This window comes from Petaurus breviceps, unplaced genomic scaffold (genome assembly GCF_028583685.1).
Source record: "Petaurus breviceps papuanus isolate PSGF00001 unplaced genomic scaffold, PetGlider_PUasm1.0 91133, whole genome shotgun sequence".
Lineage (NCBI taxonomy): Eukaryota > Metazoa > Chordata > Mammalia > Diprotodontia > Petauridae > Petaurus > Petaurus breviceps.
In genome coordinates this window covers 28367902-28392145 of record NW_027187419.1, presented here as the reverse complement: position 1 = coordinate 28392145, position 24244 = coordinate 28367902, and the positions used below count along the sequence as shown (strand labels likewise).

Genomic DNA, 24244 nt, shown 5'->3' with positions numbered 1-24244 from the left:
AGAAAAAGGGAAGATGGAGAATAGAGTTTAATGACAGTCACAGGTTCAGGATCACTGGGATGGAGATGACCAGGTGGAAGTTTGTTAGTCATTGCCAAATGAGTGAACGAAAGTTATTAATATCACTAAGGGCTCAGCTTTAGAATGGTGTCCTCTCAGGGTGTTAGTTGGTCAGGGAAGGAGACCAGTGAGGGAGGGCTGATAGAATGGCATTTCTCTCTTATCCTTACAAGGAGGAAGAGTCCCCTGAAATAGGAAAGAGGACAGGTCAAGGGACCTGCATGAGACTGAACGGCATCTTTCCGATCCTCTGCCAAGCAGAAAAAGGCTATCCCAGGAGAAAAGCATGTGATACTAGAATGGCATCTCTCTGATCTGAAGGGAAGAGAAGCATTTAGCATGGAAAAGAAAACTTAGTGAAACCATGATAGCTTCTTCCTGGCAGTTACAAAGCTTGCACATGTTGAAGGTATTTAATTTTTATTGCTTGGCACTAGAAAGCAGATTAGGAGCGACAGGAAAATGTTGCAAAGTGATAGATTTATACTGCAAAAATCCCTACTTAGAGCCATACAAAAATGGAATAGGAGGCAGTGGATTCCCCCAGCCCAGAGGTCTTCAGATGAATACTAGATGACCACTTGTCTGGTACGGGGTAGAAAGGATTCTTGTTCTAGTAGTAATTGAGCTAGATGGCCCTTCTAACTCTCAGATTTTGAGATTCTCCTTCTTAGTATTAATAAACAGACGAGTTGAAGTAGTCTAGGTTGTTTGGATACCAGATTATTGGCCATTTGCACCTAGGTCAACTGAAGGTAGTTCAGTGAGTTAACATAAAACTACTTTGTGTTAATTCATACTTATAGGATGGTAAGAGCATAGTTTTACTGGAAGAGACTGCAGAGGCCATTATTCTAGTTTTCATTTTGCAGAGGAAGAAACAGGCTCCTGATTTGATGACTTGCCCCATGTCACACAGGCAGCCTCAGTGGCAATATTTCAACCTACATCCCTCTGACTCTAGAACCAACACTCCTACTGGACCATGCTGGACCCATGACTTGAGTTGCATCTAAAGCATTCAACACTCAAATTTCATTGCCTGAGTTTCATCTTCAATTAATGTACTACACATACATTTTATTATTGTTTCTGACATCTTTATAGCACTCTGATAGATATTAAGGGAGCTCTTAATGATATATAAGATACAATTCCCTGCCCTCAAGGAGCTTAAATTCTAGTTGGTACCAAGACATACATGAAAGAGAAATGAATATAAGGCAGTATATAAGTGCCAACAAAGAAACATATTAAGATTTAATAATATTTAAGGGGGCGGCCAGGTAGCACAGCGAGTAAGAGCACCGGCTCCAGTGTTGGGACGACCTGGAGATCGAATCCCGGGCTCAGACACTCAGCACCACACCCAGAAATAACTGGTCGTGTAACCTTGAGCAAGTTACTTAGCCCCGATTGCTTAAAAAAAAATAATATTTAAGGAAAATGTGCTCAATATGAACGGGAAAATAGGGGACAGCACTGTAGTGGTGGGCACTTGAGCAAGATCTTGAAAAAAAGAGTATGATATGGATAGACAGAGGAGTGAAAGGCATTCCAGGAGGGCATAGCATAAACAGGTAAAAGCAATGAATCTATTTCACCTAAACATCAGAAATGAAAACTGAACTTTCAAAGAAAAACTGTCTTTGGACTTAAGCATAAAAATAATAACAACGACAATAATAGCATTTATTTAACATTCTAAAGTTTGTAAAGCTTATAATATGTGTTAACCTCATTTGATACTCACAACAGTAGTGGGAGTTAGGTACTATTATCCTCATTTTACTGGGAAAGTTTAAGTGATTTGCCCAGGGTAACACAGCTAGTGAATATCTGAGGCTGGATTCCAACTTGGGTCTTCCTGAGTTCAAGTCCAGCACTCTATCCACTGTGCCACTGAGCTGCATATTTTTAGAAACACTATAAAATTTAGGACCAATTGCATGAGAACAAGATAGATAAATGGGTAAATATATCTTGTACAGTTTTTTTTAATAATAGTACCAGCTCAGAGGTACAAAAACGTAGACCTACCTTAATATGTTCTAGCCAATGAGTAGATTCCAAGTTAGATAGCCAATGAGTTTCCTCGATGTTTGGGTACACAATCTCTTTCAGTTTTCTTAATGATTCTCTCATGACATGAATATTGTGGATATCCAGAAAAACTAATTCTGCATTCTGATAAGCATCCTCACTCTCATAACCACCACCCTTAGCCTAGAAAGAAAAGACATCATAGGAAATCATGAGTGAATATAGCTAACTTAATATTGCGTAAGTGAATAGTAATTTTGAGAGGACAAAGTTGTTTATCACCAAGATGACCAGGTGAGAAAGTCTGAGTGGTTCAGTCCTCTTCCTCCCCTGAAAGGTCTCTGAAATGTTTAACACTGCTAACCTCCTTCCTGAAACTCTCCTTTCTTGACTTCTACACTATTCTATTTCTCCTCCTCTCCTTTTTTTGTCTTTTTCAATGACTCCTATTCCTCTTTCCACTGCCTAAATATAGTAATTCTCTAAGTTCTAGATTTAGTACTCTTCTTTCTCCTCTGCAGTCTTTCTCACATTTCATTTACTCCTATTACCTTCAATTACCCCTTCTACACAAATGATTTTCATATTTGTATCTCCAGACTCAAGCCATTTCTCAAACTAAAGTTCTGCATTTCTAGTTACATGTTGGATATTTCCATCCAGATATCACACTGGCAAACATATTCCAAACTTGCCATTTCTTCTTCCAGACTTCTAAGTTTCTGTTAACAGTACCACTATTCTTTCAGGCTCCAAACCTTTGTATTAAGATTTATTCCTCCCTCTGCCTTATGAACAATCAGTTGCCATGTTTTGTCAATTCTTCCTTTACGATGTTTCTTCCTTTCCATTCCCACTGCTTCAGCTCTGGTTCATGCCCATAATACTTCATGCCTGAACTAAGGCAACAGCCTAATTAGAGCCCCCAATTCTAGTCTTTCCTTTCTCCCATCCAGCCCTGTGCAGTACCACCAAATTAATGTTACTAAAGCATCATTTTGTGCCATTCTCCTACTCAAAAATCTTTTAGCGACTCCCCATTACTTACTAAATAAAGTCAGTCTCCTCAGCATAGAATTTCAAGGCCTTCTATGATCTAGCTCCCACCTACCTTTATATATTCATCTCCAACTATTCCACTATATAAACCTTCTGTTTCATCCAAACTGGTATGCTCACTAGCCACAGGAAGGAGAGGAAGAAAGCAAGAAAGCAGGAAAAACACAGGTTAAAGCACCTTTCTGGAATCCCACTCCACCTCATTCTCATATTACAAAAAGTTTTTTATGCTCATTAGTGCTTCCTCTAATTTCAATTTTTAAAAGTTTTTTTTTCAAATCAAGAGAAAGACCAAGAAAAAAAAAGACAAACAGCCAGAACAGCTTGGAAATAAATCTACTCAAGTTTGACTAACTAGAACAAATCTAAAAGTAGATACAAAACATATTTTAAAACAAACAACACTTTAAATTAAACTCTGCTTGACCAGAAAAAACAGCTATGAAATAATGTCACTTAAATCACTACTAGAATCACATCAGAAAAATATTATAACAGGCTACTATATTCTTTTTTTTTTTTGGAGGGGGGAGGGCAAGGCAATTGGGGTTAAGTGACTTGCCTAAGGTCACATGGCTAGCAAAGTGTTAATGTCTGAGGCCGCATTTGAACTCAGATCCTCCTGACTCCAGGGCTGGTGCTCTATTCACTGCACCACCTCGCTGCCCCTGGGCTACTACATTCTTATACAACTAAGGAACCAAAAGATTTACAATCAACCTTTTCATGCCCAAGGAAAAGAAAATTCAGAGTTCCCTACTAACAGCAATAGATAAAAATATGTTTTGTGCTCAGTCTCTTAATACAAGGCAGTCATGATTAGGTGCATCTAAAGGAAAACGATCTGGCTCAAAACCATAACATACATTATGTTGGCTGGTTGTTGTCCTTCATTCTTGAAGAGGACCAAAGTGACATCACTGTGCTAGAGTTAAGTTTCAATGTGTCTGACTATGGCTGATCAGACCAATAAAAGCTCTTAAGAAGGCTCTACCACAGGTTGGGCACAAACAGTCCTGTGAACATTTGGGGTGGAATCTCCAAATTTTCACATCCTGTGTTTCCTGTGAATTGCTTCAATTCCACTTTGCTCACAGAGCACAGTACCTTCTCTGATGTGGGCACACCATGCTGATTGGTCCTGTGCCAGCGTCTCCCATGTCACATAATCAATTCCAAAGTTCTTAAGAGAGACCTTGAGAGTGTCCTTGTATTGCTTCTTCTGACCACCATGTGAATGCTTGCCCTGTGTGAATTCTCCATAAAACAGTCTTTTTGGCAAGGGTACTTTGCATTCGAACAATGTGGCCAGCCCATCAGAGCTATGCTTTCTGAAGAAGAGTTTGAATGCTTGGCAGTTTAGTTTGAGTAAGAATTTCAGTGTCTGGTTCCTTAATCTGCTAGTCAATCTTCAGAATCTTCCTAAGACAATTCAAATGACAGTGATTCAGTTTCCTGGTATGGTGCTGGTATACTGTTCAGGTTTCAAAGGCATACAACACAGCACAACGGCTCTGTAGACCTTCAGTTTGGTAATCAGTATAATACCTCTTCTCCCCCACACCTTCCTTCAGAGCCTCCCAAACACTGAGCTAGCTCTGGCAATGCGTCAAGTCAACCTCATTATCAACATATACATCCCTCGAAAGTACACTACCAAGGTAAGTGAACTTATCCCAGCATTCAAAACTTCTCCATTTGCTGTAACCGATGGTTCCACATATGTATGAATGGTGTGGTGGTGGCTCATGGAACGCCTATGTTTTCTTGGTGAATCATTTTCATTTCACACACACACACACACACACACACACACACACACACACACACACCCTTTCAAATTTATTCTGCCATCCTTTAAAAAACAACAAAAACTTGACTTGACCCTGTCATCCTGTAAAGCCATCTCCTTGCATATTTTTCCTCCACACAGGTGACACAATGGATAGACAACTGGGCCCAGGGTTAAGAAGAACTGAGTTTAAATCCAAATTCAGGAACTTACCGAGTGACTACGGGTCAGTTAACTAGTCTGCCTCAGTTTCATATAAAATGAAGATGATAATAGTAGCACCTACTGCCCAGGATTGTTCTAAGGATTAAAGAGGTAAAGTTCATGAACACGAAGAACAGTTTCTGACATATAGTAGTAGGCCCTTAACCCTTTCCTTCTCGTATCTTTTCCTCTTCTCCTTCATTCCTCCCTGCCTTCACTGTTTCTACCTCTTACTTCTATTTCATTCTCTTATCCATCTCTTAAATGAAATATCCAAAGGACTTTCTTCAATCTTCATCCTTCTTGAACTCACTGCAGTTTTTAACAATGCTGACCATCACCTTCTCCTGGGTTCTCTTTCCTCTATCAGTTTTCTCTTTTTTAAAAATATTTTTATTTTTTTAATCAGTCAAGATTACCTCCTAACCCTTACCTCTCCACCCTACCACACTACAAGAAAAATGAAATATGCTACAAACATTTATGGTCAATCCAAACAAATTTCCATATTGATCATTAAAAAAAATTATCTCATTCTGTATTCGTGGTTCTCCACTTCACTATTGGGAGGATAAGGTAGCATGTTTCCTTATTAGGGCCTGGAATCCTGGTTGGTCATTATGAAGATAAGAGTTCAGAATAATAGCATTTTATCATATTTATATACCATAACTTGTTCAGCTATTCCCCAATTTATGGGGATGCCCTCAGATTCCCATTCTTTGCCACCTCAAAAAGAGCTATAAATATTTTTATACATATTTAGTTCCATTTTGCTTAGGGCTAATCCCTCCCTTAATCTAAATCATGTGTGATATTGACTATGGTTCCTTAGTACCTGAAACCTTTTCTTCCTGGCTGTTTATAGTATTTTTTCTTTGGTCCAGAAACTCGGAATTCTGGTATGTTCTTCCTGGGAGTTTTCATTTTGGGGGTTTCTTTCAGGAGGTGACCAGTGGATTTTATTTTTTAATTTCCACTATGCCTTCTAGTTCTAAGAGATCTGGGTAATATTCTGTTAAGATCTCTTTAATTTGGGGCAGCCAGGTAGCACAGCAAGTAAGAGCACCGAGCTGCAGTGTCATGATGACCTGGGGATCGAATCCCAGGCTCAAACACTTAGCACCCACCCAGAAACACCAGGCCATGTAACCTTGAGCAAGTTACTTAACTCCAATTGCTTAGGTGCGGCCAGGTGGCTCAGCGAGTAAGAGCACCAGCTCCAGTGTCGGGATGACCTGGGGATCAAATCTGGGCTCAGATACTCAGCACCACACCCAGAAATAACTGGCTGTGTAACCTTGAGCAAGTTACTTAACCCAGATGGCTTTCAAAAAATAAATAAATAAATGAAGATTTAAAAAAAAAAAAAAGATCTCTTTAATTTGATCATAGTGTTTACAGAGTCCAATGATTCTTAATTTTTTTTTCTCCTTGATCTGTTTTCCAGGTCAGTTGTTTATGCTATTAGATATCTTAGATTTTTTCTATTGTATTTTTAGTCTTTTTTACTTTGTTTTAATATTTCTTGTTACCTCATGGAGTCATTGGATTCTATTTGGTTCACTCTAATTTTCAGTTTGTTGCTTGGGCAAGATTTTGTACCTCTTATGCCAAAGTGTTTATCTCCTTCCAATTCTTTCTTCTATTGTTCTCATTTCTTTTCTAATTTTTTTTCCCTAGCATTCTCATTCCATTTATTTTTAAAAAAAATTTTTTTTTTTGCTTTTTTGGGGGGGCGGAGGGCAGTTAGGGTTAAGTGACTTGCCCCAAGTAAGCATGTCAAATGTCTGAGGCCAGATTTGAACTCAGGTCCTCCTGACTCCAGGGCTGGTGCTCTATTCACTGCATCACTTAGCCACCCCCTAAAAAATATTTTTTAAACTCTTTTTTTTAATGCTTTATTAACTGCTGATTTACATCATTCGTTTCCGCCAGATTTTGAGTTACAAATTTTCTTCCTATTTTTCCCATACCCACCGCCCCAAAATAGCAGTCCCACAGGATATCCTCTCCTCCAATCTGTTCTCTCCCATATTTTCTCCCATACCCCTTTCGACTTTTCCAGTGGATCTCTATGCCTCAGTGCCTGTATATCTTATTTCCCAATTACATGTAAAATGGTATTAATAATAGTATATACACACACACATATATATAGATAAATATATTTCAATATCTGATTTTAAAACTTTCAATTCTAGATTCATTCCCTTCCTTTCTTGTCACCCACCCTTACTGGGAAGATAAGCAGTTCAGTATAGGTTGTACATGTGTGGCTAATGTAAAACAATAACATAGTAGATATATTGTAAAACACTGAGTATATTTCCCTCCCTCTTATCCCACCTCTCACTTGTTCTATTCTCTACTTTGATCCCGTCCCTTTTCAAAAGTGGGTGCTTCCAACTTCCCCCCCCCCCAGTCTGCCCTCCCTTCCATCATCCCCCTTCTCATCCTCTTCCCCTCCAATCTCCTGGAGGGTGAGATACCCTATTTATGTCACTCCCTCCTCAAGCCAGATTCAATGGGAATACGGTTGACCAATTCCCTTTTGCCTTCCTATTCTTCGCCTCCATTGTAACCATTTTCCCTTACCTCTTCTGTATGAGATAGTTTACCCCAATCTGTCTCTCCCCATCTCCTCTCATTATATTCCTCTCACCTCTTAATTTCACCTTTTAAGTATCATCCCTTCCTGTTAAATTGGTCCTATGCCCTCTATCTACGTATACCTGTAAACATATATACATACATTCACATATGTATTCATATGCCCATATACCCTCATTTACAGACATATATACATATATTTCTAATCCCTTCAACTACTGAGAAAAGTTTCATAAGTTACAATTATTGTTTTTCCATGTAGGAATTTTAATAGTTCAACTTTGATAAGTTCTGTTTACCTTCTCATGCTTTTTTTGCTTCTTGTATCTGAACGTCAAATTTTCTATTCAACTCTGTTTTTTTCAGCAAGAATGCTTGAAAGTCCTCTATTCCACTGAATGACCATATTTTCCCCTGAAACAAGATACTCAGTTTTGCTGGGTAGGTGACTCTTGGTTTTAATCCCAGATCCTTTGACCTCCGGAATATCATATTCCAAGCCCTTCGATCCCTCAGTGTAGAAGCTGCCAGATCCTGGGTTATCCTGATTGTGTTTCCACAATATTCAAATTGTTTCTTCCTGGCTGCTTGTAATATTCTCTCCTTAATCTGGGAATTCTGGAACCTGGCTATAATATTCCTAGGAGTTTTCTTTTTGGGATCTTTTTCAGGAGGTGATCGGTGGATTCTTTCAACCTCTATTTTGCCCTCTGGTACTAAAAACATCAGGGTAGTTTTCTTTGAGAACTTCCTGGAGGAAGATTTCTAAGTTCTTACTTTGGTCATGGCTTTCAGGTAGTCCAATAATTTTTAAAGTATCTCTCCTAGATCTATTTTCCAGGTGAGTGGTTTTTCCCATGAGATATTTCACATTGCCTTCTATTCTTTCATTTGTTTGGATCTGTTTAACAGCATCTTGATTTCTCATAAAGTCATTAGCTTCCATTTGCTCCAATCTAATTCTGAAGCAATGATTCTCCTCATTGAACTTTTGAGTTTCTTTTTCCATCTGGCAAATTCGGCTTTTTAAGGCTTTCTTCTCCTCATTGCCTTTTTGAGCCTCCTTTGCCATTTGAGTCAGTCTGTTTTTTAAGGTATTATTTTCCTCAGTCAGGCTGTTGACTCTCATTTCATAATTTTCTTGCACTGTTATCATTTCTCTTCCCAATTTTTCCTCCACTTCTCTTATCTGCTTCTTAAGGTCCTCTATGGCCTGTAACCAGCCTGTATTTTCCTTTGAAGCTTTTGGTGCAGGAGTTCTGACTTCACTGTTTTCCTCCTGTTCCATGCTTTGCTCCTTTTTGTCCCCAAAACAGGAGTGTAATGTTGGAATCTTCTGTCTGCTTTGTTTCCTTTGTCTGCTCATTTTGCCACTCAATTACTTGACTTTTGGGCTTTTTGCCACAGTAGGACTCTGCCACCACTCAGGGGAGCTTTCATCCCAAACGCCTGGGTTTTCTCAGCTGCCGGAGGTATTAGATGGGTGCCCTCTCTGAGGTCTCCACACGCTCTGGCAAGCTGGACACACACCCCAGGATCTCCACCCTAGACTGCAATCCAAATCCAAGCAGGTTAAAGCAAGAGCGATTACCCCTCAGACTGGTGCTTGGTCCCTCTACACTCTGCAGGCCAGGAGCTGAAGCAGCCACGTGGCATCTCAGAGGCTTCTCACCCCGGGGGGAAAAGCCACGCACTCCCACTTATTGGTCCCAAAGTCCAAACTGCACTGGCCTCTCACTTTGTCCTTCGCATCTATGTGTTGATAAATCTGGAAACGGCCATAGCTGCTGCTGATCTCTAAACTCTCTTTTTAACTCTTGTTTCATCTGTTCTAGGAATGATAACTGAGTTTGTGTCCAGGCTGTGTTTTTCTTTGAGGCACTGTTTATAGATGTTTTGAAGTCATTCTCTTCTTCTATGTGTCTTGAGCATTCCTACCACCATTATAGCTCAATATGGTGGTGGGGGGGGGGGTTGTTGTTGTTCATTGTTCCAGCCTCCTTACTGACTTCAAACTTGTGGTTAGGGCTGGGCTTTGCCACACTTCTGGAGGAAAGGTTTAAACTGTTCCTACCACTATCCTCTTGGGATATTGAGTGTTATGTTTTTTCAAGATGACTCTTGGTTTTAATCCCAGATCCTTTGACCTCCGGAATATCATATTCCTAGTAACCTGAAAACCTCTTCAGTTTTCTTAAAGTAAACCTGTTCTTTAATCCCCTCTCAGTTCTGTTCCTGACTTTCTAGATTTCAAAACCATGCCTTCTCTTTAGTTGGTTCACCTAGAACTTCTCTCAGAGCCTGAGGCCTGTTCCCCCAGAAGATCCCTTCACAAGGCTGGCCCCCCCTTCTCTCATTGGTGAGCTCCTCCTGAAGCTCTCATTTTGTGGAAGGACCTAAATTGGCCTTCCTTCATTCTCCCCGTCTGTTTCTGACTTTCTACACTTCAAATCCATGACCTCACAATATGCACCTTTCTTCTCCTCAGCTTTTCAACTCTCTCAAGTGTGTTTGTCTTCCCCTTACCCCAGAATATAAACAGCTCCTTGTGAGCAGAGACTATCTTTTTGCTTTGCTCTGTATGCCTAGTGTCCTACACGTTTGCCTGCCACATACTAAACACTTAAATGCTTGTTTCCTTCTTCCCTCTTCAATATCATTAGAATCTCCGGCACCTTGATATCTTCTTACTATCTTCCTAGGACATCTCCTTTACTCTGGGCTCTATATACTTCCATACTAACCCTAAACTCTACAGTCTGCTTTTTATGGGATTTGCTCATCACTGCCTAGTTGCTACGCTATACCTCATTCTCCTAACCTTCTTGGCACTCCCCACCTAAAAGGCTCCATCCTGGGCAATACTCACATGAGGTTTCTCTGTTACTCCTCTCAAGGTACTAAGTATTGTGGGAAAATAATGAAAATGAGATCACTGTCACTGGATAAAACAAGCTTAAAATCTGTACAAGCAAAAGATGTGAAATGTGAGAGAAGAGACAAGAAAGAGGAGAGGAGAGAGGCAATACAGATGTGGCTGCTTAACTACTGACAGTGATATCTGAAGATCATGGAAAGCAAGAGAGGTACTACAGGATTTAAAACTGACATTACCACCCTTCAAGGGGTGAGGTCATTGCTCTGGTGTTCATAATGGTCTAAGAAAAAAGTGAACTCACATGGATTCATACATGATTGCATACAGAAATAAGAAATTTCACAGACACAAGCTCAGCTTCCAGAGGAGGTGAGACTTCTAGGTCAGTGCAGCTATAAAACGGAAAGGCTGGTAGAGGCAACATGCATGAGGCTTGGAGCACAGTCCGACACTCTCATGAGAGAAGCTCATACACAGCATCTGAGAGAGAGATTCAATCAGTTAAGTATAGATATGCTTCTGGTCAAAGATGTGAGAATAAAACAGCTTCCTTAAGCCCAAAGGCCCCTGATGAGAAGGGTCCATCGAGTTTCAACCACCTGATTGGCATGTGTAAGGAATGAAGTTCCCTGGAGAGAGGGTCCAATTCTTCTGGCACATGGAAATCTCAAAAAGAGTTACCAGACTGTTCGCAAGAAAGCAGTCTGTCCTCCAGCTACAGGGAAGACTCCATGCCCATCTTTTACATTAGCTCAGAAAGAGGAGCTCCATTACCATTTCAGGGCTGCATCTGATGTCTAGAGCTACTCTTCTCCCTGCTGCAGCATGGCTGAGAGAATGACAAGATCATTCTCCTTCTCTTTTTTTTACTGTGCTCCTCACCATTGTCAACTTCAACTCCTTCCAGAGGACTGAGAAGGAGTTGCTACACTTTGACCTACATTCCTCAAAAAGGTGACAATGGGATCTTGTGAACTGGTTCATTTGGGGAAGTCTCACGAGTTTGTGCCTGTGAAGCATTTGGACTTCATGAGGTGACTAGTAGCAAGCTCTAGCAAGGCACCCACCTCAAGGTGGGGGAAAACCAGAAGTCTCATCTATTGAAGCCAAGAGCAAAAGAAAACCCATGCAGGCCAGTGTATGAGGGATTCTTCCACAGAGTTATGCTGTACTCTTTGTGAAGGCCTTAGCCCTCACAGGTGATCACAGACTGTGCACTTGAAGTGGTTTCCCACCATCAGTCCTTTATAGCTATCACAAATCATTTTAGAGTGCACCATGATCAAGGTAACTTCATGGATACAGGAAAGGTAATGAGCCTTCCTACACTTCCTCTCCTTCTTGATTTAAATAGTCAAGACTTCGTTAATGTAACTCACTGCCATGCCTAGTTTCTCATTAATAGAAAAGACAATCTTTACCTTAGTATTATGTATTTAGAAGTTCCCAGGCCATGACAAGAGGAAAATTTCAACAACATGTCAAAGTAGCTGCTTCCAGTGGCTAGACCATTTGGTAGATACAGCTAAAAAATGTTTGAAGACTAAATGAGGACTTCAGTGGACTGCAAGCTCAATAAAAGTCAACAATGTGATGGGGTATCCAAAAAAGTTAATATAATCCTGTGCTGCATCAAGAGGAGTATAGATTCTAGGAATAAATAGAGAAGTGACAGTTATACTGTATTGTACCCTCCTCAGATCTCAGCCAGAGTATTATGTTTAGATCTGGGCACCAGTTTTTAAGAAGGATATTGATAAACTGGAGGGCAATAACAGGAGGGCAAACAGAACAGTGAAGGGTCTTGAGTCCATAACATGAAGATCAGCTGAAGAAACTAGGTATGTTAGCCTAGAGAAAAGAAGACTCAAGGGGGTATGTGACAGTTATCAAGTACTTGAAGGGTAGTTACATAGAGGGGGAATTCAACTTGTTCTGATGGTGCCAGAGATAACTAGGACCTATGAGTAGCAGTTGCAAAGAGACTCTAATTTAGGTTTCATAGAAAGAAAATTTTCTTAACAATCAGAGCTGTCAAAAACTGGAAAGGTCTGCCTTGAAAGGTGGTTTTCCCTTCTTTGGAGGTCTTCAGTGTTAGGTATATAATAGCAGGGTATTTCTTTTGTGTATGGGTTCAACTAGATAGCTGCTGAGACCCTTTCCAATTCTTAAATTCTGACATTCATACAACATCATTTTCAGTCCATTGGCCATTCTGGTTGCCCTCCTCGGTATTTGTTCTACTTTATCAACATATTTCCTGACATGTAGGACCCAGAAGGAATGTAGAACTATTTTTCTAACATGTAGGCCCCACAACACTTCATGTGTGTTCTGACCAGGACAAAGTATAGTGGCACTGTTAACATATTAAAAACATATTACACTGGACGCTATGTTTCTATTAAGGCAGCCTGAGATTACATTAGATGTTTTTACTGCTGCATCACACTTTGGACTCACATTAAGCATTGCCCACATCCCTTTTATATGAACTGCCATTGCCTGGACATGCCTTTTCCATTTTTATGTGGAGAATCTTTTTTTTTGAACCCCTGTATGCAACTATGTACTCAGACTTCATGGGGTGAATACTATTATTATCACCATTTTACAACTGAGCATTTTAGGCAAAGAGGGGTTAAGTGAATTGCCTAGGGTCACACACTTATGAACATCTGAAGCAAGACTTGAACTCAAGTCTTCCTGACTACAAGCCCAGTGGTCTATTGACTGCATCAACTAGCTGCTAGTCTAACAACCCTTTCCAAAAAAGTAATGATAATCCAGTATTCTTGATTATTCAATGCTGGCTTTTAGTCATTGCCATTTTCCTTCTACAGGCTCACAAACCATCTCTTTAAAAACATATTCTAGGGGCGGATAGGTGGTGCAGTCAATAGAGCACCGGCCCTGAAGTTCAAATCCAGCCTCACACACTTAATATTTACTAGCCGTGTGACCTTGGGCAAGTCACTTAACCCCAATTGCCCAGCCTTCCCCACCTCCAAAAAGTAAAGACATATTCTAAAATTTTGCCAAGCCCATTGGCTTACACTTTGAAGAATTCATTCCCTACCCTATTGAAAACTAATACATTTGCCCATCTTCAGTCCTATACCAACTTCCCCATTCCTATTAGCCGCTGAAAAGCCAAACAGAAAGCACCAACGAGGAGGATTAGGTCTTACTTTGACAGCCTCAAAGCTCAGCATCATGGAATCCAAGTAAAGTTCCATGGCATGTCAGTTGAAAGGGAAGCTCTACTGATCACTAACTTTTAGTTAAATGTTTGATAACTAACTCATAAATCTTATTTCTCTAATATTGTAAATATCACTGTTGGACAGAAAAAGCAAGAAAAAAAAAGAGGCTACAAGGAATCCTTTCCCCAAGATGAAACACAAACTTTTATAATTAATTCATCTCTGATTTAGGGAGTACCCAAACATCCATGTCTAAGTAAAGGGCCTGCATATAGTGACTCTTCTAGTACTAATATGGAAACTATAGTTTCATAATCCAGGTAATGTGAAATATAAATGAGAACTCATCCAAATCTCAAATTTAGTCAAGAAGAAAGACTACAGAGCATGGAACACCTCTTAACTCTGTAAAGCCTCTTCTTAAATCCTTTAAAATTATATGTTTCAAACATCATCAAATAGTTATTACAGTTTACCTCATGAAAGAGAGAAAAAGATACTTTTACCTTATTAGCAACAGCATTAACACTTGGTCGTGCATCAAAAATGAAGATTTTATGGGACTGAGCATTAGAATCCATGATAGCCTGAAGATATTTTTCATCCTCTTTGCTTCTCTTCCCACTCACTCCAACCATGGGCTGGCTACATCGTGTTATTGTTGCTTGGCTTTCAGGATGAATCCATGATAAAACCTTAGAGTATGGACGAAAATAAGGGATGAATCCTTTATATAATTTACTGTTTCCCATTTTCTTAAAAAGCACCATATTTTGAGCCTCAGTTTTCTACCCAAAGCCAAACTCTGGCTGTGAAAACATAAATGCAAATGTTCAACGCAACTTTTCCTAGTCAAACTCTGACAGAAAGAAAACAACATATTACTAATTTATGAGAGTCATAGCTGTGCTACAGGGTACAAAGTATTACTACTAGAAAAGATACAAAACAGAAAAGAGACAGCTCTAGTCTCAGATTTCCTTGTTCTTCATGCATATGAAGCTTCTGAAATCTAGTGATGTCAGACACTGAATATTATACTTAATTTTTTTTTAATTATTCCAGTTGATCTTTCTGGAAGGTAACATTTCATTACCCAGTCATTGAACAGAAATTTGTACAGTCATTTAATAGTTCTCACCAATAGATCTAGGGCTTAAGGGGAGAGTATACGTCACTGAGACTGAAGAATGAATTTAAAATAAAGAAACTATGAATAATTCACTGGACTTTGTTTTTGAGGAAAAATGCTAGCAATTTTGTATAGGATTTAGCAATAACCGTACTATCCTCCCAGACTGTTTCTTTAATCTAAGCTTTTAATCTGGTTTTCATTTTCCTAAATAACCTGTTCTTCAATATCACTAGTAAAAGTCCTAGTGCTATAACTACATTTATCCTCCATCTCTGACTCAATTTTGTTATTTGTGTGAAATCTCAAATTCTACCATTATCTAATCTTGATATGATATATAATACAAAGGCATTTACAAAACCAGCAGCAAAAGATTCAAACTTACTGGGATACGGCCCCTTGATCTGAAAGATGCCACTCTTTTCAGTTCCTCATCTGGAATATTTGCTGGCACAACCAGGAGGGAGGGATATGTATCACATAACTCATAACGTTCATTAATCTTTGTAATTCTCCAGCTTTCATTGGGAATTCCCTACATTGTAAATATAACAATAGGTAAGTTATTACCTAACCAAAAGTTCCTAAGGAAATAAAATAGAGGCAAACAGACCAACAGACCAACCCTGAGCCAGGGATTATTTATATTCAAGGCAGTCCTTCTTACCTTCATGGTACAGCCTCTCAACTACTGAGAAGATGGCATGTCTGTACTAAATTGTCTTTTAGGTTTATGTAGTCTAACTTAGAAATCTATAACATCTTTTCCTTTCATCTTAATAATTAATTATACGACCATTCATTCAACCAACTAAACAATGTTTACTCAGTGTACATTATGTGCTAGGTGCTCCTGGGAAATAGAAAAAAAAATGAATGATGTCTGTTTCTATCTTCAGGGAGCTTGTAAATTAATAAATTGTTCTGATTTATTAATTGGTTATAAAATCTTATTTTCTGCATATAGTTCTCATTCCCCCAAAGAGATTGTTAGACAAAGATTATGTCTTCAATCTTTTAGGTTAAGAATTTAACTAATACTTAATAATAGTTTTGTTTTTGTACTGATAGTGTCTAACACATAGTAGGCACTTAACTTACTGATTTCTTATGCCTGAATATCATAAGTAGCATTAACAAAAATGTTAGGATCCAGGTCATAGCAGCAAACAGCAAGCACAGTTATAGGAAGACTGGAGGAGACTAAGAAATTTAAATCATCTCACTTTTAACAACATGATAAGTTACTAAGTTTTCATGCTATTTTTAACAGTTTCCAAAATTTTAAGATATATTTCACTGGTTAATTCTTATAACTGTCTAATAAGATCATTTGTATTTAACATCTCCTTCTTATAAATGAGAGAAATCAGAGGCAAAAAAAACAAAGTCAAAAAGAGAATTTATAAAACTTCTAAATTCTCTTACTAATCATATGAACCCTGCTGTCCAGTGATAATAATAACCAACATTTATATAGCACTTTATACTTATAAAATGCTTTATATATTTTACTTCATTTGTTTTTCTCAAAGACCTAAATAAATCAGATTGTTGACCAGTTAGAATTAACATTCTGCTTCACTGGCAGTTATCTCAATTGTGTAAAAGAAAAGACAGGCTGTTAGAAAGCACTCTATTTTAAGTTAGTTTTTCCCGTTGGTTACCAAGAGTCCCAAGACAGCATTCAGGTATAAGGGTGGAGGTGGAATGAGTTAATTAATCACTCCATCCCACTTAGCACTATAGCAAGGAAGAACCACCTCCATGGAACCAATCAAAGGCATTTCAATTAGGTGTGACAGAGAGTCTTTTGGAATTTGGTTAAGGAGACTTGTTCCTGCCTAGCAAGAACTGTAAAAAACTGGCAAGTGTTTAGATTCAAGAATCTGGTAATGGAGAAAAGAGAACCAATCCAGTCAATCCTGAAAAGGAATCACTTTAGGGAGAGAAAAAGCCCCAGATTTGGCCTCTATGTCTCCTGCTCCCACTTTCACCAGAGAAAAAGGCTTTGAAAGAAAACCAGAGAATTTGGAGCAGCATCAGCATCCTAGAATCATCTCCAGAATAGCAGTAGCTTCTAACACTGTTTGTATCAGAAGCTAAGGACACACTATATACACTGAGTAAAAGGTGGCTTCAGAATTCTATGAGGAGCCAAGAAAAAAAAATTATACTATGCCAAGGAGAAATTCACAGGTAGCTCACTAAGGGAGGGTGGGGATGGAGGTGGGTTAGGACTTCCAGAAACAAGGTCTGTGAGTTATTCCCCGGCCCCCTTCTTTGGTCACATGTGCTCTCTGGACTTAAGCAAACTTTCCCCTTGATTCTGTATGTATTGGTGGAAGAATATATCAAAGATTTGTAGGGAGGGATTATTTTATACCAATTGGTTGTGGTAAAAACCATCTTAGTAAAATACTCCTTTCTAAAAGCTAATTAAGTTTACCCATTTAATTGATATCAACCAGTAATCATGTGAAGCATACTGGAAGAGAATCATGAATTACATCACTTGAAAAGATACCCCACCATAAACACCTCAGAATTATCTCAGGAGTCGTGAAAGGACACAGTAGCCTCCAACCTTGCAATGGGGAGGGGCGAGCCCCCTGAAAGAAAAAGTCCAGAATCTGTAAGTACTGTTTAAGAAATTCAACAAATCACATATGACCTCTTCCCTGTGACCATATCAACCCCATCAACAACTTTTTCACCTCTTCTGAACTACAATCTACACCATGCTTGACTTTGTCTCATGCTTACTTTTCCATCAGCACATCATCCTTTACTCCTTACGTATACTTCTTCTATCTGTCCTTTCCCTTCTATGGACTAAATCACAGAGCTCAGGTAAGAACCCAATCATCTGAGCAAAGATAAGATTTTACCACAGGCGAAACTAAAATTTAACAAATAGTGAATTTTCAAGTGAAAACTAGTGCTCTGAACACAGTAATATAAAGTGTCGATTATCATGCCCACTCTTTTACCCCCTTTACGTCTTTCAAGGTCTAGGATATTATATTATGCTGTATTATTTTGATGGGTAATTTAGAAATTGGAGTGACTTTTTCAAGTGGTATGATTATGATGTTCTACATAAGGAGAGTTGATAATTTCTGCTAAATGAATGAAAATGAATGGGGGAGAATGATGATCAGAATAACAGATCTGTGAAGACCTACTGATCTTCCAATAAACTGATCTGTGAAGATATCAGTTACAAGTCATTTCAACTATATTCTTCGTTTGCTATGTGCATTGTAAATAGCAACTAATGAGGTACTTTCATTAAAAAGACTAATGTTGGGTTGGGTAGGTGGCTAAGCAAATAGAGCACCGGCCCTGGAGTCAGGAGAACCTGAGTTCAAATTCGGCCTCAGACACTTAACACAAAAACTAGCCATGTGACCTTGGGCAAGTCACTTAACCCCAAATGCCCTCCAAAAAGCAAAAAAAAAAAAAAAAACTAATGTTGGGGCAGCTAGGTGGCACAGTGAATAGAGCACCCGCCCTGGAGTCAGGAGGACTGAGTTCAAATCTGACCTCAGACACTCAAAACCTACTAGCCATGTGACCTTGGGGAAGTTACTTAACCCTAACTGCACTACCCTCCCCCCTCCAAAGAAAAGCAAAAAAAAAATTTTTTTAAAGACTAACACCATGATGAACAGGTCCTGAGAAATTATTTGTTATTCCTAATTATTCACTATGGGAAATTAATTCCATAACCAAATTGACAAAACGTCATTATTATTATCCTTTATCACCTATTCATTTATTGAAGAAATGAATAGTGCAAAGAAGGATAACAGTCCTAGCCCTCATAAGAGTTTATGGTCTAGTGGGAGAGATAACACAAGTACAAGAATAAAAGGACAAAAATGTGAAAGGGCACCAAGAGGGACACAAAGGGCTATGATAGCTCTGAGGAGGGACAGGTTACTTCCCATCAGGGAAATGAAGAAAAGCTCCAAGAAGGAGACAGCGCTTGAGTTGGACCCTGAAAAAAGGAAAAGACGTGGACAGACAGAGTTTAGGATGAAGATCATTCTAAGCAAAGGAATGGAGCCAGGGGGTACAGGAAATGCCTGAAAAGCTCAGGAAATGTCCTGGTTGGAACAAAGGACACCTTGAAAAAAGCTATGTGGGAAAAAAGACTGAAGAGGTTGGATGAAGTCAAAATACCAGGTCTTAAACACCAAGCTAAGGAGTTTAGATTTTATTTGATAAAACCAGTACATGCCTTCAAGCAGGAAGGTGACATGACCAGTAATGGAGTTTTTAAAGAAGCTAATCTGGCAAAGCCATGGAAAAATGGATCAGAGTAGAGAGGCATGGAAACAGCTTTGACAGTCAGAATCCTCTGTAAATAGTTTCTGTTCTATCATTGCCCTTCTTTATAGCATGGAAATCTTAGCACACTTTGTTGTTATTGTTAACAGAGCTGTAAAGTCAGTCAACATGGGGAAGAGGAAGTAAGCCTCAAAAGGATTTCAGTATGAAAAAAAAAGCATTAAGTACTACTTTACTCTATCCCAAAGTCACAACAGCCTTGCTAGAAAAGGTTATCTTTAAGCCACCAGCTCACTAACTTTTCACAAGTAATGCTGCATTTGGTACAAAAAGCATCATTAATTTAAAGATGTACTACACAAAAGCACTCAGCTACATTTTCCATTTTTACTAACATTCTTATTTTTTTCTTTTTTATTTTTTAGTTTATATCATTCATTTCCATAAGATTTTGAGCTGCAAATTTTCTCCCCACTTTTCCCCTACCTACCACCCCAAAACAACAATCCAAATGAAAATTCCCTCCCTAATCTGCTCTCTCCAATATCTTCCCCCATCCTCCCTCCAACTTTCCAGAAGGGCACAGTAGATCTTTATGCCCCAGTGCCTATATATTTTATTTCCCAGTTACATATAAAATAATAATAATTACACATATTTTTTTTAACGTTTTATTTTAAAACTTTGAATTCCTCCCTTGTCACCCACCCTTACTGGGAAGATAAGCAATTCAATCTAGGTTGTATATGTGCAGCTATGCAAAACATTTCCATACTGGATATATTGTGAAAGACTGACTATATTTCCCTCCATACTATCCCATCACCCACTTGTTCTATTCTCTTTGATCCTGTCCCTTTTCAAAAGTGGGTGCTTCCAATTTCCCTCCCCCCCCAGCCTGCCCTCCCTTCCATCATCCCCCCTCTCATCCCCTTCCCCCCTACTCTCCTGTAGGGTGAGATATCCTATTTACTGTGTATGTCATTCCCTTCCTCAGCCAAATTCAGTGAGAATAAGGTTGACTCATTGCCTATTCCTTCCTGCTCTTCCCCTCCATTGTAACAGTTTTCCCTTGTCTCTTCTATATAAGATAATTTAAAACATTCTGTCTCTCCCCATCTCCTCTCATTATATTCCTCTCTCACCTCTTAATTTCACCTTTTAAGTATCATCCTTTCCTATTCAACTGGTCCTGTGCCTTCTGTCTATGTATACCTGTAAACATATATACACACATTCACATATGTATTTATATGCCCATATACCCTCCTATATAGACATATATATGTACACATACACACACATTTATGTATATATATATATATATACATACACACACACACACACACACATTTCTATTCCCTTCAACTATTCTCATACTGAGAAGTTTCATAAGTTACAATTATCATTTTTCCATGTAGGAATGTAAGTAGTTTAACTTTGATAAGTTCCTTATGATTTCTTTTCCTTCTTTACTTTCTCATGCTTCTCTTGCTTCTTGTATCTGAATGTCAAATTTTCTATTCAACTCTGGTTTTTTCATCAAGAATGCTTGAAAGTCCTCTGTTCCATCGAATGATCATATTTTCCCCTGAAACAAGATACTCAGTTTTGCTGGGTAGATGATTCTTGGTTTTGAATATCATATTCCAAGCCCTTCGATCCCTCAGTGTAGAAGCTGCCAGGTACTGTATTATCCTGATTGTGTTTCCTCGATATTTACATTGTTTCTTCCTGGCTGCTTTTAATATTTCCTCCTTGATCTGGGAACTCCAGGACCTGGCTATAATATTCCTAGGAGTTTTCTTTTGGGGATCTTTTTCAGGAGGTGATTGGTGGATTCTTTCAACCTCTATTTTGCCTTCTGGTTCTAAAACATCAGGGCAATTTTTGATGAGAATTTCTTGAAGGATGATTTCTAGGTTCTTTTTTTGATCATAGCTTTCATGCAGTGCAATAATTTTAAATTATCTCTCCTGTATCTATTTTCCAGGTCAGTGGCTTTTCCGATATTTCACATTGCCTTCTATTTTTCATTTGTTTAGATCTATTTAACAGTATCTTGATTCCTCATAAAGTCACTAGCTTCCATTTGCTCCAATCTAATTCTGAAGGAATGATTCTCTTCAGTGAGCTTTTGAGATTCTTTTTCCATCTGGCAAATTCGGCTTTTTAAGGCATTCTTCTCCTCATTGGCTTTTTGAGCCTCTTTTGCCATTTGAGTTAATCTATTTTTTTAACGTGTTATTTTCTTCAGTCAGGTTGCTGACTTTCTTTTCATGATTTTCTTGCATAATTTTCATTTTTCTTCCACTTCTCTTATTTGGTTTTCAAAATCCTTCTTAAGCTCCCCTATGACCTGTAACCAGCTCTTATTTTTCTTGGAAGCTTTTGGTGCAGGAGTTCAGATTTTGTTGTCTTCCTCCTGTTCCATGCTCTGATCCTTTTTGTCCCCAAAATAGGAATCTAATGTCGGACTGCACTGCTTGCTTTGCTTCCTTTGCTTGTTCACATTGCCACTCAATTACTTGACTTTTGAGCTTTTTGCCACAATAGAACTCTGCTACCAGAGAGGGGAGCTTTGTCCCATATTGCTGGGGTTTTCTCAGCCACTGGAGCTATTAGCTGGCTGCCCTCTCTGAAGCCTCCACATGCTCTGGCAAACTGGTAAAACACCCCTAGGACCTCCACCCTAGACAGTGATCCAGATCCAAGCAGGTTAAAGCAAGAGCAATTACCCCTCAGACTGGTCACTTAGTCCCCCTACAATCTTCATGCCAGGAGTTCTGAAGCAGCCATGTGGAGGTGTTTGCATGGCTGCTGCCCCTCAGATGCTTCTCCCTCCCAGGAGCAAAGGCCAGACCACACTCTCGGACTCCAGGTTCCCAAAGTCCATAGTGTACTGATCTCTCACTTTGTCCTTAGCATCTATGGGTTGATAATTCTGGAAACCACCACAGCTGCTGGTGATCTGAAGTTCCTCCAGCTGGCAACTGATTGTGGCCACCCTGAGGCTAAAACCTCCAGCTCATAGGAGGCTGGGCTCAGCTCCCAGAGCACTGTGCTGGCTGGCCCCTGCCTACTGGTCTGCCAGACTGTCTTCAGAGGGAAGTTAGCTTCTCTCTGTCATTTTATGGGTTCTGTAGCTCCAACGTTTGTTTAGAGTCATTTTTTACATGAATTGGAGGAATCTAACATTCATATTTATAGCTTGATTGCTTTTCCCTTAATAACTTAGTTTATAAGTCCATAATGTGGTTTTAAACAATTTTTAAAGTTTTAGATAACTGATCAAAAAGTATTGTTATTTTCTTATGAAACAATGTATAAGAGGGAAGGCTTTAACAAATATTAGTTGGCTAATTAAATGCACATTGTTATTCACTCATATCTTTGTAAATTTATTATTTAATCAGGATACTAGTGCCTTCACCTTCATATATATATTATACATGGGATCATTTTCTCAACTCCTACTCTCACAGATGAGACTTGGTTCCTAGAACAAAGATACATAGCCCCCCCCACTCCCACCCCATACTTCTGGGACGGTTATTCTATAATGCCACTGACTCTGACACTAAAATGCCACTGGCCACAGTGTGGTCCCCACCCCTCCCACTCCTCAAAAAAGATTATCCAGCCACTAAAAGATACTTAGTCAGCTAGACTTAAAATGCTTTTAGAAAAGAGCATTTTTCAAGGTGATGTAGAAAAAAACAGTTGGTACAAAACTATTTGTGATACACTCTTCCATAGTACATAGAGAATCCAAGGAAAGGTGAGAAAGAATGAATAAAGCATTTATTAAGTGAAGAAATTATATATATTCATATGAAGACTTCTTCATTTGGTAGTCCTAGGTTGTCTAGAAAATTAAACTTGCCAAATCCTTTATTTACAGGTCTTTTTGTTCAGTGGTTCAGCGAGTTATCATTTGACATCATATATGTGATAATCTCTTTCACAAATCAAGTCAACAGGCATTTATTAACCATTTAATATGTGTCAGGCACTATGCTATGCACCAAGGATACAAATACAAACAAAAAGAAAAACTCCTTGTTTTCAAGAAGCTTACAATTCTAATGGGGGAAGATAACACATAAAATGAAGCTGAAAGAAGTACCTACAAGATGACATGCTGTCAAAATCCTGAGAATGAGGGATGGCTGATCTGGGTCCTTCCTTAAAATAGAAATTCTAGGAAGAACTCACCAATGGGAAAAAATAGCCATGAGAGAGGAGGGAGAAAGGATTAAACCATGGCAGCATAGTCCAGAGAATAAAACATGGCTGATCTGAAGCTGAGAAAAGTTAAATGACTTGAACATGATCACACAACTAGGAAGTGTCAGAGGAAGGATTCATATTCAGGTCTCTCTGACACCAAGCCTAATACTTTATCTTCTATACCACTCTTGTAGTAACAAATAGTTATTTTGCTTGGTGCCAGAAGAGAAAACTAAGTCAAAAAGGCAGATGTAAAAAAAGAGGCAGAATAGAATTCAATTTAAGAAGTAATTTCCTAATAATCAGAACTGTCAGAAATTGAAACAGGGAGGCTATCTCAATAGGTAGTGAAGTCTTCCAGCAAGGCAGTTCTTCCTCTTGGCTAGATAACTACTTTTAGAGATATTGTAAAGATCTAGAGAAGATGACCTCTGAGGTCCCTTCTAACATTATGAACCTCTGACCAGAGAACTGGTGCCAAAGAAAAGGGATGGAACCATTCTGGGGTGATTAACCAATTCAGGCAAATCAATCAATAACACTTACACACCTCAATACTACTATGTATTTTAAGTATCATTTTCCCTAAACTTAATGTGGCCTTAAAAAATAACCTAACCTTTCTATTTCTCAGAATATAAAATACAGAATCAAAATAATCTGAGTGACCAATACTGAATGCCAAAATCAACTCCACTTCTTTTAACCTAAAAAATTATATT

At 38.8% G+C, this 24244-nt stretch overlaps 1 protein-coding gene across 2 annotated transcripts in view; it reads right to left on the bottom strand.

Annotated features, from left to right (window-relative positions):
- Nucleotides 1-24244, bottom strand: part of MTMR2 (myotubularin related protein 2) — a 113297-nt gene that overhangs the window by 14231 nt on the left and 74822 nt on the right. For both annotated transcript variants that reach the window (XM_069080252.1, XM_069080253.1), the window contains 3 exons: nucleotides 15376-15525; nucleotides 14362-14550; nucleotides 2101-2286 (listed from right to left, as the gene is read on the bottom strand). In XM_069080252.1, coding sequence (XP_068936353.1) covers nucleotides 2101-2286; nucleotides 14362-14550; nucleotides 15376-15525 — 525 coding nt within the window. The remainder of the gene's footprint in view (nucleotides 1-2100; nucleotides 2287-14361; nucleotides 14551-15375; nucleotides 15526-24244) is intronic.